Source organism: Bos javanicus, chromosome 8, assembly GCF_032452875.1.
Source record: "Bos javanicus breed banteng chromosome 8, ARS-OSU_banteng_1.0, whole genome shotgun sequence".
NCBI classification, from domain to species: Eukaryota; Metazoa; Chordata; class Mammalia; order Artiodactyla; family Bovidae; genus Bos; species Bos javanicus.
This window is the reverse complement of record NC_083875.1, coordinates 2,073,471-2,089,615: the sequence shown is the minus strand read 5'-3', so window position 1 is coordinate 2,089,615 and position 16,145 is coordinate 2,073,471. Positions and strand designations below refer to the sequence as shown.

Sequence of the window (16,145 nt, the reverse complement as noted above, 5' to 3'; positions counted from 1 at the left end):
CTTCACAGTTCAAGTGGCAAGCAAGGGACTGGATTGTTGCATTTGCATCAGGCTCCCATATAGTCAGACACGACTGAAGCACCTTAGCAGCAGCAGCAGCGGCAGCCCATATAACCTTGAAATATTTACATATATTTACACTTGAGTTTCAAATTGTGTTCAATGGCTGTGTATCTCAGTTACTTCTGCCGCTGGAACACAGCTTCCATTCAGTCTTTGTTTGAGTTTCATTATTTTAATTTTCAGCTTTTAAACCATTTGTGGCTGTGGAGATCCTCTGTCATTTCCTTTTTGCCAGCTTTGGTGGGCTTAGCATTACTCAGACACATGGTATACATTCTCTTATATTGCTTTGAACCTGTTTTTATAGGTGATAGATATTATTTATTGAACACTTACTGTAAATCAAGTTACATTTATTCATCACAGCATCCTTTTAATTACGTATTACTCTTTTAATCAAAATGAAGAAACTAGGACCTGCAGAGATTTGAAACTTGTGTGTGGTCAGGCCACTAGTAAGCAGAGGAGGTAAAATTTACACTAAGTGTGTCTCCATATAGAGTTCAGCTCCTTGAATACTGTTGTGTTCAAGGGACTTCTCAGCTTCTTGAGATCCTACTAGTGAACAGGTGAAACAGTTATTGATTTCATTGGTCATAAAATTTCTAAATAGTGGATACTTTAATGATTATCCATGATCTCAAATACTGAATGAACTTTTGTGTATACTCATTGAATTTCATTTTATTTTTTTCTGAGAACATGAAAGAATTGGTAAAAAACTGGAGTTCATCAAGTATTATATAATTTTCAAGAGGCAGATTCTATAAATTAGACTAGCTTTCTCCATATTGATTATAGGCAAGACTACAAATAGAGCCTGCAAACATCCTAAAAGGAAACAGTCATCACCGCAGTGCAGTATAAATTCACAGAGAATAGATTCTGTCAGATACAGCCTTTATTTCTTCTTAGATTTATAGACTGGAACTGTAGTTCTCAAACTGTACTGGGCAACCTGTAGCATCACAGTGCCTTGGATATTTCTCAGTTTTGAGGAACACACAGCTGTATCTGTCAAAGTGTAGAGCATAGTGTTAGCAGCTTTGACCTAACTAGTCATTGACTGGAACTGCTAGGTATTTCTGTTGGCCTAGAGGCATTGTGAAAATTTTACTTGGATACCTAGTAGAGTATACAAACTTCATTAGGATACATCTTTTAATTTCATGCAGCCATGAAATTAAAAGATGCTTGTCCCTTTAAAGAAAAGCTTTGACTAACCTAGATAGCATATTAAAAAGCAGAGACATTACTTTGCCGACAAAGGTCCATCTAGTCAAAGCTGTGGTTTTTCCAGTAGTTGTGTATGGATATGAGAGTTGAACCATAAGGAAGGCTGAGTGATGAAGAATTGATGCTTTTGAACTGTGGTGTTGGAGAAGACTCTTGAGAATGCCTTGGACTGCAAGGAGATCAAACCATTCAATCCTAAAGGAAATCAATTCTGAATATTCTTTGAAAGGACTGACGCTGAAGCTCCAATACTTTGGCCACCTGATGCGAAGAGCCGACTCAGTGGAAAAGACCCTGATGATGGGAAAGATTGAAGGCAGGAGGAGAAGGGGACAATAGAGGATAAGATGGTTGGATGGCATCACCAACTCAATGGACGTGAGTTTGAGGAGGCACCGGGAGATGGTGAAGCACAGGGAAGCCTGGTGTGCTGCGGTCCGTGGGGTTGCAAAGAGCTGGACATGACTAAACGACTGAACAACAACAAGGATACGGTTGCCGGGGCGTCTCAATGTAGACAGTGTAAGGTGAAGAAATATAAATAAAGGTTGTCAGGTATATTAGTCATTGGTTAAGGAATTATATTCAGAGAATGCTGGTTAATATTTTGATGTTGTCCAAACTTAAAACGTTTTAGAAGCACGTCTTCTTGAAAGTTTTCATTTTTAAGGAGGACATAGAAAAAATACTCACAGGATATAATTATCATATTTCCAGAAGACATGAAGTGAGATAAATAGTAAATATGTTGTATGACTCCTCCAGTTCAAATATTATGATTCTTTTGGCTTGAACTTTGTTGTATCATTGACATTACAGAGCATTTTCTCCACACTGTCCTCACTTCCATTTTTATAATTTGTATGTCATTGGCCTACCTGGTCAGTTCTTTTCCCTGACCAAACTGAATCAGCAAACTGAAATCTGTAGTCCTCTAAGACTCATTCATATTATCTTTCTCATATTTTTGATAGCCTATATTTGTTTCTTCCTTCTTTACGTGTTATTTTTCTTCTCTTTTTATCAGTTACTTTGGCTAGTCTAACTTTGCTTATATCCTTGTCTTAATAACACACCTCCTACATTAGCTTTAGACTTTAATTTTTACAGCAATTTTAGTTTCACAACAAAACTGAGGGTGGTACTCACTTCGGCAGCACATATACTAAAATTGGAATGATACAGAGAAGATTAGCATGGCCCCTGCTCAAGGATGACATGCAAATTCGTGAAGCGTTCCATATTTTTGTGCTGGGAAAACTGGTCAACCACTTGTAAAAGAATGAAACTAGAACACTTTCTAACACCATACACAAAAATAAACTCAAAATGGATTAAAGATCTAAATGTAAGACCAGAAACTACAAAACTCCTAGAGGAGAACATAGGCAAAACTCCGACATACATCACAGCAGGATCCTCTATGACCCACTTCCCAGAATATTGGAAATAAAAGCAAAAATAAACAAATGGGACCTAATTAAACTTAAAAGCTCCTGCACAACAAAGGAAACTATTAGCAAGGTGAAAAGACAGCCTTCGGAATGGGAGAAAATAATAGCAAGTGAAGCAACAGACAAACAACTAATCTCAAAAATATACAAGCAACTCCTACAGCTCAATTCCAGAAAAATAAATGACCCAATCAAAAAATGGGCCAAAGAACTAAATAGACATTTCTCCAAAGACAACATACAGATGGCTAACAAACACATGAAAAGATGCTCAACATCACTCATTACCAGAGAAATGCAAATCAAAACCACTATGAGGTACCATTTCACACCAGTCAGAATGGCTGCAATCCAAAAGTCTACAAATAATAAATGCTGGAGAGGGTGTGGAGAAAAGGGAACTCTCTTACACTGTTGGTGGGAATGCAAACTAGTACAGCCACTATGGAGAACAGTGTGGACATTCCTTAAGAAACTGGAAATAGAACTGCCTTATGACCCAGCAATCCTACTGCTGGGCATACACACTGAGGAAACCAGAGTTGAAAGAGACACATGTACCCCAATGTTCATCGAAGCACTGTTTATAATAGCCAGGACATGGAAGCAACCTAGATGCCCATCAGCAGATGAAGGGATAAGAAATCTGTGGTACATATACACAATGGAGTATTACTCAGCCATTAAAAAGGATACATTTGAATCAGTTCTAATGAGGTGGATGAAACTGGAGCCTATTATACAGAGTGAAGTAAGCCAGAAAGAAAAACACCAATACAGTATACTAACACATATATATGGAATTTAGAAAGATGGTAACAATAACCCTGTATATGAGACAGCAAAAGAGACACTGATGTATAGAACAGTCTTTTGGACTCTGTGGGAGAGGGAGAGGGTGGGATGATTTGGGAGAATGGCATTGAAACATGTATAATATCATATATGAAATGAGTCACCAGTCCAGGTTTGATGCACGATACTGGATGCTTGGGGCTGGTGCACTGGGACGATCCAGAGGGATGGTATCGGGAGGGAGGAGGGAGGAGGGTTCAGGATTGGGAACACATGTATACCTGTGGCAGATTCATTTCGATATTTGGCAAAACCAATACAATATTGTAAAGTTTAAAAAAAAAAAAAAAACTGAGGGTGGTGCAGAGGTTCCCATGTGCTGTCCCTTTACCCTTGTCAGCTTCTCCCACCAGAGTGGTATTTTGTTACAACTGGTGAACTTAGGTTCAATTAGCTTTTACAGTTAGAACCTCAATCATGTGAGATCATCTTCTGAAAGCTTTGAGTGCCTGTTTTGTTTTTTTATTTTGAGTGCCATTGTTTTTTATTTTGAGTAAAGTAACATATGTACTTTACTGAGCTTTTACTTTCCCAAGCCCTTTTCTCTGTATAGGTTTATTTGAGTAAAGCTGACAACAATTCTGCCTCCTCTGATAGACATTATGGCACTTAAACAGAGGAGGAAGCTTAATGAATACACCCTCAGCATCCTTTTTTCATTTCATTAACCCTGAACCCCCCAACTCTTCTATACCATATTGACTCATTTTTCATTACTCAGACTATTTCTGTTACCTAGATTGCTGCCTATTTTCATGTTTTCACCTCTTGAAATAATTTTTAATCATCCTTCAAAATTTTTAAATTTCCTGTATCAGTAAAGGTTTTGAGTCATAGATATGAGGTACTTTACCCAGACCCACTTATGCATGCATTTATAATAAGATGGAAAATAAGTTACTCCTTTTTTTCTTGTCAGGATAAAAAGGAGTTTATTTCTTTTTAGCCTTTTAATGTCTGTATTTCACTTTCCAAATTCCTAATTTTTTACTGTGTATTTGTGGCTTATACAATATTTATGTTAATCATTCCTTTACTCTTAATCTAGATTAGTGTTCTACTAATTATAAGTGTTAATAATTTTGGAGCTCAAGAGATATAGTCTGTTTAATTTGTCTAAAATAGAATATGCACATGTAAATTCTTAATAATGTTTAATGAACAGAATGACTGTAAAGAAGCTCATTGATTTTTTCCCTCTATCCTTCGGAACCTTGTACACATATATAATTTGTGTTCACAGTTCAGTACTGTTTTACTACATCAGTGGGGGATAAGAATATGAGTATGAATTCTTCTTTTTGGTATATATTAAGTAGTAAATGGAAATGTGTGTGAAAATGAAGACAGTATAGATTTCTAAATATTATAAGGAATCATAGAATCAATTATAAACTAGTTTTGTCCTCTGTTAATAAGGTATATTACTATACAGTCAGCAAAAACAAGACCAGGAGCTGACTGTGGCTCAGATCATGAACTCCTTATTGCAAAATTCAGACTTAAATTGAAGAATGTAGGGAAAACCACTAGGCCATTGAGGTATGACCAAAATCTGATCTGTTAAAGTCATACAGTGGAAGTGACAAATAGAGTCAAGGGATTAAATCTGATAAGAGTGCCTGAAGAACTGTGGACGGCAGTTTGTAACACTATACATGAGGCAGTGATCAAAACCATCCCCATGAGAAAGAAATGCAAAAAAGCAAAATGGTTGTCTGAGGAGGCCTTACAAATAGCAGAGAAGAAAAAAGAAGTGAGAGGTAAAGGAGAAAAGGCAAGATATATCCATCTGGATGTAGAGTTCCAAAGAATAGCAAGGAGAAATAAGAAAGCCTTCCTCAGTGATCAATGCAAAGAAATAGAGGAAAACAATAGAATGGGAAAGACTGGAGATATCTGCAAGAAAATTAGAGATACCAAGGGGACATTTCATGCAAAGATGGACACAATAAAGTACAGAAATGGTATGGACCTAACAGAAGCAGAAGATATTAAGAAGAGGTGGCAAGAATACACAGAAGAACTATACAAAAAAGATCTTCATGACCCAGATAACCACGATGGTGTGATCACTCACCTAGAGCCAGACATCCTGGAAGGCGAAGTCAAGTAGGTCTTAGGAAACATCACTACGAACAACACTAGTGGAGGTGATGGAATTCCAGTTGAGCTATTTCAAATCCTAAAAGATGATGCTATGAAAGTGCTGCACTCAATATGCCAGCAAATATGGAAACTCAGCAGTGGCCACAGGACTGGAAAAGGTCAATTTTCATTCCAATCCCAAAGGCAATGCCAAAGAATAGTCAAATTACTACAGAATTGCACTCACTTTACACACTAGCAAGGTAATGCTAAAAATTCTCTAAGCAAGGCTTTAACAGTACATGAATCAAGAATTTCCACATGTTCAAGCTGGATTTAGAAAAGGCAGAGGAACCAGAGATCAAATTGCCAACATCCATTGGATCATAATAAAAGCAAGAGAATTCCAGAAAAACATCTACTTCATTGACTGTGCCAAAGCCTTTGACTGTGTGGATCACAATAAACTGTGGAAAATTCTTAAAGAGATGGGAATACCAGACCACCTTACCTGCCTCCTGAGAACCTGTGTGCAGGTCAAGAAGCAGCAGTTAGAACCAGACGTGGAACAATGGACAGGTTCAAAATTGGCAAAGGAGTACATCAAGGCTGTGTATTGTCACCCTGCTTATTTAACATATATATAGAGTACATCATGCGAAATGCTGGGCTAGTTGAAGCACAGGCTAGGATCAAGATAGCTGAGAGGAATATCAATAACCTCAAATATGCAGATGACACCACCCTTATGGCAGAAAGTGAAGAGAAATTAAAGAGCCTCTTGATGAAGGTGAAAGAGGAGAATGAAGACGCTGGCTTAAAACTCAACATTCAGAAAACTAAGATCATGGCATCCAGTCCCATCACTTTATTGCAAATAGATGGGGGAACAATGGAAACAGTGACAGACTTTATTTTCTTGGGCTCCAAAATCACTGCAGATGGTGACTGCAGCCATGAAATTAAAAAATGTATGCTCCTTAGAAGAAAAGCTATGACCAACGTAGACAGCTTATTAAAAATCAGAGACATTACTTTTCTGACAAAGGTCTATCTGATCAAATCTATGGTTTTTCCAGTGGTCATATATGGATATAAGATTTGGAGTGTTAAGAAGGCCAAGCACTAAAGAATTGATGCTTTTGAATTGTGGTGTCGGAGAAGACTCTTGACAGTCCTTTGAATTGCATGGAGATCAAATCAGTCAATCCTAAAGGAAATCAGTCCTGAATATTCATTGGAAAGACTGATGCTGAAGCTGAAGCTCTGGTACTTTGGCCTCCTGATGCAAAGAGCTGACTCATTAGAAAAAAACCTGATGCTGGGAAAGATTGAAGGCAGGAGGAGAAGGGGACGACAGAGGATGAGGTGGTTGGATGGCATTACCAACTCAATGGACATGAGTTTGAGCAAGCTCTGGGAGTTGGTGGTGGACAGGGAAGCCTGGGCTGCTGTAGTCTGTGGGATTGCAAAGAGCTGGACACAACTGAGTGACTGAAAACAACAAAATTCCTTTGATAGATTTTTATATGTTGGACACACCCTGCATTCCTGGAATTCCATTTTATACATTTTATATCTTCAGATACAGATACATTATTGGTAATAGTTGATACTCAGTGATAAATGAGAATAAAAAAGAAATAATAGTAAGCAAAAATCACTACAGGTTTTAAGTGTGTGATTAAAAGCAGTGGATTATGTGTACTTGATCATTTAAACTAGTTTAGGAAAAGCCATTCAATAAAGCAGAACTTAAATAGATTACATAAGTAAATAAAATAGATCTATATATACATAAATGGTGTGAACATTCTTTTAATCAAAGCTGTTATGTGTGTGGTCATGTTCTTATTAAAATAATTTGTTTCTGCTAAAGTATTTGAATTATTTGATTTAGTGAATCAGATCAGTCAGTGAATATAAATTATTGTATGTCAGTTGAAGGCCCACACTGACAGTGGACATACTATCTTAGGATGGGAAATCAAGCATAAAAATGTTATCAGTGTTTTACTTATGTAAAGGTTAAAAGATGAAGTCAGTTCCATCAGGATACAAAGCAGAGATTCTGTCTAATTGTATGCAGTTGTGTAAGCATCCAGGACTCCTCATAAGAGCCTTATCAGTAGACACAGTTTCAGGTGACATGTCTGTGTGTCATACTCTTTGAAAGTTTATCTGCCCTCTTTAGGCCAGTCTTATATAAACGGGGCTGTAACAGCCTTGCCTATATATATGAAGGACATTGTCCTAGCCATAGCAATCAGAGAAGAAAAAGAAATAAAAGGAATCCAAATTGGAAGAGAACCAAAGCTGTCAATGTTTATGGATGATATGGTCTTATACATAGAAAGTCCTAAAAACACTACCAAAAAACTCCTAGAGTTCATCAGAGAATTTGCTCAAGTTTCAGAATGCAATATTAGTAACCAGGAAAGGCTCTTAATGAGGTATAGAGATCATCTAGTCCTAGAAGATTCCGGTGGTGAAATTTTACAGGAATCTGTTTTAAGCACTACATAAGTTAAGTGAATCTTAGGCCATTATCGTCCATAGCTTTATGGTGAGTCATTTAAAATTTTTACAGCTTAATTTCACATTTCAAATTTTTATATATCTCAGTACAGTTGACCCTTGAGCAATACAGGAGTTAATCTGCTTATACTTATAGTCATCCCTCCATTCTGAGGTTCCCCTGCATCTGTGGATTCAACCAACTATGGACATGTTATTTAGTTGCTCAGTCGTGTTGGACTCTTTGCAACCCCAGGCTTCCCAATCCTTTACTATCTCCCAGAGTTTGCTCAAACTCATGTGCATTGAGTTGGTGATTGCCATCCAACCACAGGATGCCACTAGTCCTGTAGTATTTACTATTGCAAAATACCCATAATAAGTGGACCCACGTGGTTCAAACTTGTGGTGGTCAATGGTCAATTGTAATTGTTAACATATAAAAGAAATGACTGGGGTATGAAAATCAGAAATGTTTATTGGAAGAGAGAAGGCATTATTTCATGTATTTTTCTGAACATAATTATGGTCCTAGACACATGGTCCTACACTATAGGAAGTTGGTGCACTTTCATAGCCAATATCCAAGATGCACAGCTAATAACTCCCTGATCTTTCTTCCTTACTTACAAATTACTGCAGTTGATGCTATGCAGTGAGTTCTTTGTTTACGGGGAGTTGGTTTTATTTATTTTTGTATCTTTCTTGCTTAGCACACAGTAACAGGCATAGTATGTATTAGATGTTCAAAATGTGACTTGGAAAATACAAGGAAATACTTGGAAAGTTCCATATGTGTGCGTGCATGTTCAGTTGTCTCTGACTCTTTGTGACCCCAGGGACTATAACCTGCCAGACTCCTCTGTCCATGAGATTTTCCAGGCAAGAATACTGGAGTGAGTTATTATTTCCTTCTCTTGGGGAATCTTCCTGACCCAGGGATCAAACCTGCATCTCCTGTGTCTCCTGCATTGCAGGCACGTTCTTTACCACTGAACCATCAGGGAAGCCCGATAAAACATACTGTTTTAACCATATTTAACTGTACAGTTCTGTGTCACTAAGTACTTTCATGTTGTTCAACTCTCACCATCATCCATCTCCCTAATTTTTACCTTCCTAAACTGAAAGTCTGTCCCCATTTAACGCTAACTCCCAACCCCCAACCCCTAACTGGGGGTTGGGGTACTTTTGTGATTTTGATTATTCTCAGTACCTTGAAATGTTACTGATATTTTTTCATTGTTGTCTAAGCCCAACATGTTTACATTCTTTTGTAGCTGTCAGAGAAAGTTACAGAAACATAAACAGAAAAGATTGAAACAAATAAATGTGCTTTTAGATTTTCCCCCAATCTGTCCATTTTACTTTTTAATAGTTATGACATACAAGGAATTCAGATTTCACTTTTTACCCTAATTTTTAAAATTCACACAAACTTTTCATTATTTTTGATGACCTTTGAAGTTGCTACTTTGCAGCTTTAATCTTACTTTTCTACTGATCAATATATTTGATGCAGAGTTCTGAAATAAGCTTAACTACTTGGAAACTATGGAGAGTCTTCTATAAGTATGGTCTGAAATAATTTTATGTGTCTATAAGTAGCATAGATTAAATAAACACAAAAGAAGACTTGTTAAGATTTGGTATAGTAGCGTAGATTTTGCCCCTTTTAAAAATAATAGTGACTGATTTAGGTAGTTGATAACTGATATGTGTGTAGCTATTGATGCATTAAATAGGAAGACTTGACTTCATATCAGCCTTCATATTTTGCAGATATTTCTAAAGAAAATATTTCCGTGTAATTTTAAACTTTTTGTAATATTTGATGTTCAGAATTTTTAGTTTTGCTGTTTGTCCAAATTCCTCAGGCAGAAGGGGCAGCCAGCTATGGAAAGAGCAAAACAAGTAGAAGAGTTTCTACAGCGAAGACGGGAAGCAAAGCAGAACAAAGCTCGGGCCGAGGGGCATATGGTAGGATTTTGTTTTTGAGATTTTTGAACATAGTATTTAGAGTGAAGAACTGAAACAAGGTAGGTATAAATGACAAGAGTCACCATCCTTTTCAAACACTACCTCTGAACATTTGCAGGGTGTTAAACCTCTCTTTGTGCAATTTCTTTTATGCCAAGTGTGAAGTTCTGTTGTTGCCTTAGTTAATTGAAAGTTCATAGTTGCATTCTTCCTTTTAAAAGAGTCAGAGTAGGTATAGCAACCCAGATATTTAGGTTAAATAAGTTCTTACATTGCTTTTTTTGGCCCTAGATGCTTTTTGTTTTAAATCCTTTAGCAAAGAATTGTAGAAGAAAAATGAGAAACAAACATTTGGATAGATATACATGTAACTATGCATTTACTCAAAAGCAAATTAGGACCAAATGTATTTTAAAGCCTCTAATTATTCAGTCAGGTAACTGAATAAGTCATGTATTCAAGAAAATACTAACAGTTTTTAAATGATCGTTTTAGTAGATGTTGGTTTTGATACGCACATATTCACAATTGTGGCACACTGCCTTTTCACCTTTTCTCCACAGAACAAATGGTGATTTTTTCTGTTAGCTCAGCACCCCGTGAAGCAGCACACTTATGTAGGAAATAGGCCAATTGTATAGTTAAATGTTTTTTTATAGTTACATCTACTATAAGTTGATAAGTAACATCATTACGAGTTAATATAATTATTCCAATTTAGGATATTTTTTCTTTGAAATAATATTATTGAAAAATAGTAAATTTTTTAATGATTACCCCCTTTATATTTTTAACACCCATCAGCTTGTTTTTCTAGTATCTGGAATTAATATGTATATGTATCCTTTCTGTGGACAGAAGAGAACCTGCTTTATTTTCCCTTGCCCTGTTTTTCCCATGTTAACAGCATCTGGAATTTTAGTTACAGATATTAATTAGAAATATTTTCAAACAATTATTAGACTTAGCAAGATGTACACATTTCTCACCTCAGAGCTGTTTCTTACATCTACTGTCCTCCCCTGAGTTTATTGTCTTCATGATGGAGATGACTCTTGGAACCTTTCAGAGAGAAATTGTCCAAGATTTGTTGGAAATGTACTTATTTTGTCTTCACACTTAAATGTTAATTTGTAGTAGTGGTCTACTGTTGAATTTGCTTAGCATTTATATGTCTGAAAAAACATTTTGCCTTCTTTTTTGAAAAATATTTTTTCTGAAAATAGTATTCTGCATTGAGAGTTCTTTCTCTGTCCATTCTTTAAAATGTTTCTCTACTTACATCCTGGCAGTCCTGTTCTGACCAGAAGTCTGCTGGCGTTCTTACGTTTTCCTCAGTGTTTGATGTGTCTTTTCCTTTAATGGCTTTTAACATTTCCTCTTTATCACTGAAAGTGACTTGATTATGATGTACCTTGGAAAAATTCAGCCATTATTTCTTCAAAAATTTTTTTTGTTCTCCTCTTCTTTTTCCTCTGGGTGTTCAGCACCTATACGTCAGCTCGCTGATGCTCTGTTCATCTCTTTTTGGTCCTTTTCCAATGTTTCATTTTGGGTAGCTTCTGTTGCTAAATCTTCATGTTCACTAGTCTTTTTGTTTGCTTTTTGCAATCTGCTCTCCTTTTAACCCCATCCAGACATGTATTTTTAAGATACTTTTTTTTTTCTCTTAAAGTTTATTTGGGTCATTTTTATACTTTCCATGTCTGTCTATATAATACTTAACGCTTTTCTCTCCTTTCTTGAACATGTGGAATGTAATTATTATAGCCTTCTTAATCACCTTGTCTACCAATTCTTCCCTCTTTGTCATTTCTGAGTCTGTTGGCTATTTATCTTCTCATTTTGGTCATCTTTTCCTGCTTCTTTACCCACCTGGTAGTTTGTGGTTGGATGCCAGGCACTGTGTATTTTATCTTGGATTTTTTGTATTTAACTGTGTGGAGACTTTACCCTGGGGTGCAGTGTTGTTAGTTAAAGGTAGTTTGAGTCTTTCAGGGCTTGCCTCTAAACTTTGCTGGGCAGGTGGAGCACAGCCATTGATCTAGGACTCACTTGGCTGCACCACTGAGGCAGTGCCCTAGTGCTGTGATACTATGTTGGTGTCCTCCAATACTCTGTTGACTTGAAGACCTTTCCAATCTGGCTGTTAGAAGCATGGCGTGTTCCCAGCCCTCAGTGAGCCTGAGGAATTGGTGTTTTGCTCAGTCGCTCATTTGTGTCCAACTCTTTGCGACCCCATGGACTGTAGCCCGCCAGGCTCCCCTGTCCATGGGGATTCTCCAGACAAGAATACTGGAGTGGGTTGCCATGCCATCCTCCAGGGATCTTCCCAACCCAGGGGTCGAACCCAGGTCTCCTGCATTGCAGGCCAATTCTTTACCATCTGAGCCACCAGGGAAGCCCAGGAACACTGCAGTGGGTAGCCTATTCCTTCTCCAGGGTCTCTTTCTGACCCAGGATTTGGTGAGGTCAGGCTAATTGTCACTCAGAGGAAACCTCTGCAGCTTCCAGCACTCTCTTCCTGCAGATGTTAGTGCTCCTCCACCTCCCACACTCTGACTGCCCTTTCCTTGGCTCAGGGACCCCCTCTCCCTGTGCTGCAGCCTGGAAATGGGCAGTGACTGAGCTTACCTCACTTGTTCCTCCCAAGGATCACTGTCTTGTGCTGCCTATTTGCCCGTGATTGAAAATAATCGTTTCATATACTTTGTCCAGTCTTTCCTTGTTGAAGGTGGGAGGGCACATCTGGTCTCTGTTACTGACTGCAGGTGAAGTCTTGGGTGGTGGTTTGCTGGATGAAGAATCCAGGTTACAGGCTTCCCCCAGACCACATTAAAGCTGCTGCCTTATCATCATCTCATTGTGACTCGTGAGCATGGTGACGCTGTTCTTTGTGCTCCTCTATAAGGGATTTTCATCTCTGAAAGCATGTTGGACTATTTGTTTCTACCTTTCATATTCTGAAATAATCACTTGAGTATTTATCAGTTTGTTTTTTTTTTGATTGACCTGACTTGATGCTAATCAGATGCTCTCAGTCTGAACACTCACCTTTAGTTCTGGGACATTCTCAGTTACCATTTCTTCAGGTATTGCTGCTTCTCCTTTTTCTCCTTGACAAAACTCCTATTAAATGAATAGATTGGAACCTCTGCCTCAAATGTCTTTTGTTCTGTTCTTCTGTTTCTTTTTTTAATCCCCTCCTCCCTTCTTACTGTTTTGGAAGGATTCCTAGCCCAAATTTCAGCTCATAATACATTCTTTCATTTTGTCTGCTGTGCTCTTCAGCCTATCCAATGAGATTCTCTTAACTTTAGAAACTTGTATTTTCATGTCCATGAAGCTACTTAGTTTTCCTTGAAGACTCCTTGATCATGTGCTCATTTCTCTTGTAGTACTCTAGGTATTGTAGGGTCTTGTTCTTGGTGCTCTCTTGGCAGTGTTGGTGTCTTCAGTGTTTTAAGTCTGTGTCCTGTTTCATGGTACTGGTGTTCCTTGCACGGTTGGTGTTCTTGCTGGTGTAGTCACGTATGGAGCTCTCTGTTTCACTCTTCATTGCCTCTGTTCGGGTGGGCCCCTGGCGAGATGGTACATGCTGATCTGCTCAGTCCTCTGCCCAGTTTTCCGTCAGAGTAGACGCCAGGTGGGACACATCCCTGGCAGCTTATTTTCTGGGCTTTGGAGAGCCCCTTCCTTCCTGGTATCACCAGTCACCTGGAGCACTGGCCTGGCCTTTCCCTCCAACTCGCTTGTCATTAGTTCTTCAGGGAGCTGCTGGGGCCAGGCAAGCTCTTCTGGAAGCATGTGGCTACTGGCCCCTTCACACCCCCTCGCTGAGGCCTCGCCCCACGTGCTGTGCTTGTGTCACTTGTCATCATAAACCCATTTGTGTACTTGCCTCACCTCTGGGTTCCTTCCATTCTTGGGACTGCCCAGAGTTTTGCTTGTTTTTGAGTGCTGATATGCATTCACTTAACACAGCAACTTCTCTAGTCTAGAATTTTGCAGGAAGAGAGGCCATGGTGTTGTTCGTCCATCTTACAGTCAGAAATTGTTATTTTCACTTTGTTGTGTTATTTTTAAAAAAACGTGCTTTAGGGACCTCCCTGGCGGTCCAGTGGTTAAGATTTAATGCTATCACTGCAGGGGACACAGGCTCAATCCCTGGTCCGGGAGCTAAGACCCCACATGCTACATGGCCAGTTAATAAATAAATGCACCCAACTAAGTCTTTTAAAAAATTTTGCTTTAGAGATAAGTGATTTTTATATGACTTTTCAAGATTCATTTTTTTAAGCTATTTAGGATTTTTTCGTTCCCTAGGTGACAATATATATACATACATAAAACTTTAGAAAAGTGAAGAATTTTTACTTTTGGTGTATTTGGGTGTGTATTGTTTTATTCACTAATTAAATAACAAAGGCAGTGTGTTAAACATTTTGGGGACAGTAGGTTAATTAACTGATTGAAGACTACTTAATTAAAGCTTAACCAGGCATAGTTTGTCTCTGGAGTAGTTTAGAGTCTCGAGTTAGACAAGAATATGTACACTGGAGACCGAGCCAGAGAATCAGAAGCAAGGGCTGAGTGGGGAGAAAAGGTCTCGCAGATTTTGAGTTCTAAATTGAAACATTTTTATGATGAGATAGAGGGCCTGTTTAAAATTGATCTCTCCTTTTCCATGCTTTGTGACAAATTACCGTAAACCAAGGAGCCTAAGAGCAACAGAGATTTATGACCCACTGTTTCTCCAGGCCAGGACTCTGGCACATTGTGATTGTCCTCTGCCCCTCGTCTCCTGAAGCCCAGGTAGCGGTGTCAGCAGCTGTGCCTTCATGGTGTCAGCAGGCCGTCCCTCCCTCTGCTGTGGGAATCAGGCCTTCGCTATTGGAGAGATTGACTGAGACCATGCTCAGTTGTTTGCCACATAATCTCAGCAGCAAAGAACTCCATGTGGATCAACTCCCTGCCTCCTGCTTCTTCAACCAGCCAGGGAAACTCGGCACTTAATGGTCAACCCACTGTTTTAATGCCACTCATCAGAGGAGCCTGGTAGGCTGCAGTCCATGGGGTCACGAAGAGTTGGACACGACTGAGTGACTTCACTTTCACTTTTCTTTTTTTTTTTTTTTTTTTAAATTTTATTTTATTTTTAAACTTTACATAATTGTATTAGTTTTGCCAAATATCAAAATGAATCCGCCACAGGTATACATGTGTTCCCCATCCTGAACCCTCCTCCCTCCTCCCTCCCCATACCATCCCTCTGGGTCGTCCCAGTGCACTAGCCCCAAGCATCCAGTATCGTGCATCAAACCTGGACTGGCAACTCGTTTCTTACATGATATTTTACATGTTTCAATGTCATTCTCCCAAATCTTCCCACCCTCTCCCTCTCCCACAGAGTCCATAAGACTGTTCTATACATCAGTGTCTCTTTTGCTGTCTCGTACACTGGGTTATTGTTACCATCTTTCTAAATTCCATATATATGCGTTAGTATACTGTATTGGTGTTTTTCCTTCTGGCTTACTTCACTCTGTATAATAGGCTCCAGTTTCATCCACCTCATTAAAACTGATTCAAATGTATTCTTTTTAATGGCTGAGTAATACTCCATTGTGTATATGTACCACAGCTTTCTTATCCATTCATCTGCTGATGGACATCTAGGTTGCTTCCATGTCCTGGCTATTATAAACAGTGCTGCGATGAACATTGGGGTACACGTGTCTCTTTCAGTTCTGGTTTCCTCAGTGTGTATGCCCAGCAGTAGGATTGCTGGATCATAAGGCAGTTCTATTTCCAGTTTCTTAAGGAATGTCCACACTGTTCTCCATAGTGGCTGTACTAGTTTGCATTCCCACCAACAGTGTAAGAGGGTTCCCTTTTCTCCACACCCTCTCCAGCATTTATTATTTGTAGACTTTTGGATAGCAGCCATTC

General features: G+C 38.6%; 1 protein-coding gene and 1 non-coding gene across 9 annotated transcripts in view; both read left to right on the top strand.

The window, feature by feature from the left end:
* The window catches only part of NEK1 (NIMA related kinase 1), a 132,210-nt gene that overhangs the window by 48,464 nt on the left and 67,601 nt on the right, over positions 1-16,145 (top strand). For 7 of the 8 annotated variants that reach the window (XM_061424913.1, XM_061424911.1, XM_061424915.1 and 4 more), the window contains one exon: positions 10,091-10,193. In XM_061424913.1, coding sequence (XP_061280897.1) covers positions 10,091-10,193 — 103 coding nt within the window. Of the gene's footprint in view, positions 1-1,528; positions 2,756-10,090; positions 10,194-16,145 lie in introns of those variants that run through there. The other variant, XM_061424917.1, reaches the window with a different exon arrangement.
* On the top strand, positions 2,441-2,547 carry LOC133253575 (U6 spliceosomal RNA). Its single transcript, XR_009738350.1, has one exon. It is a non-coding gene; the product is annotated as a U6 spliceosomal RNA (small nuclear RNA).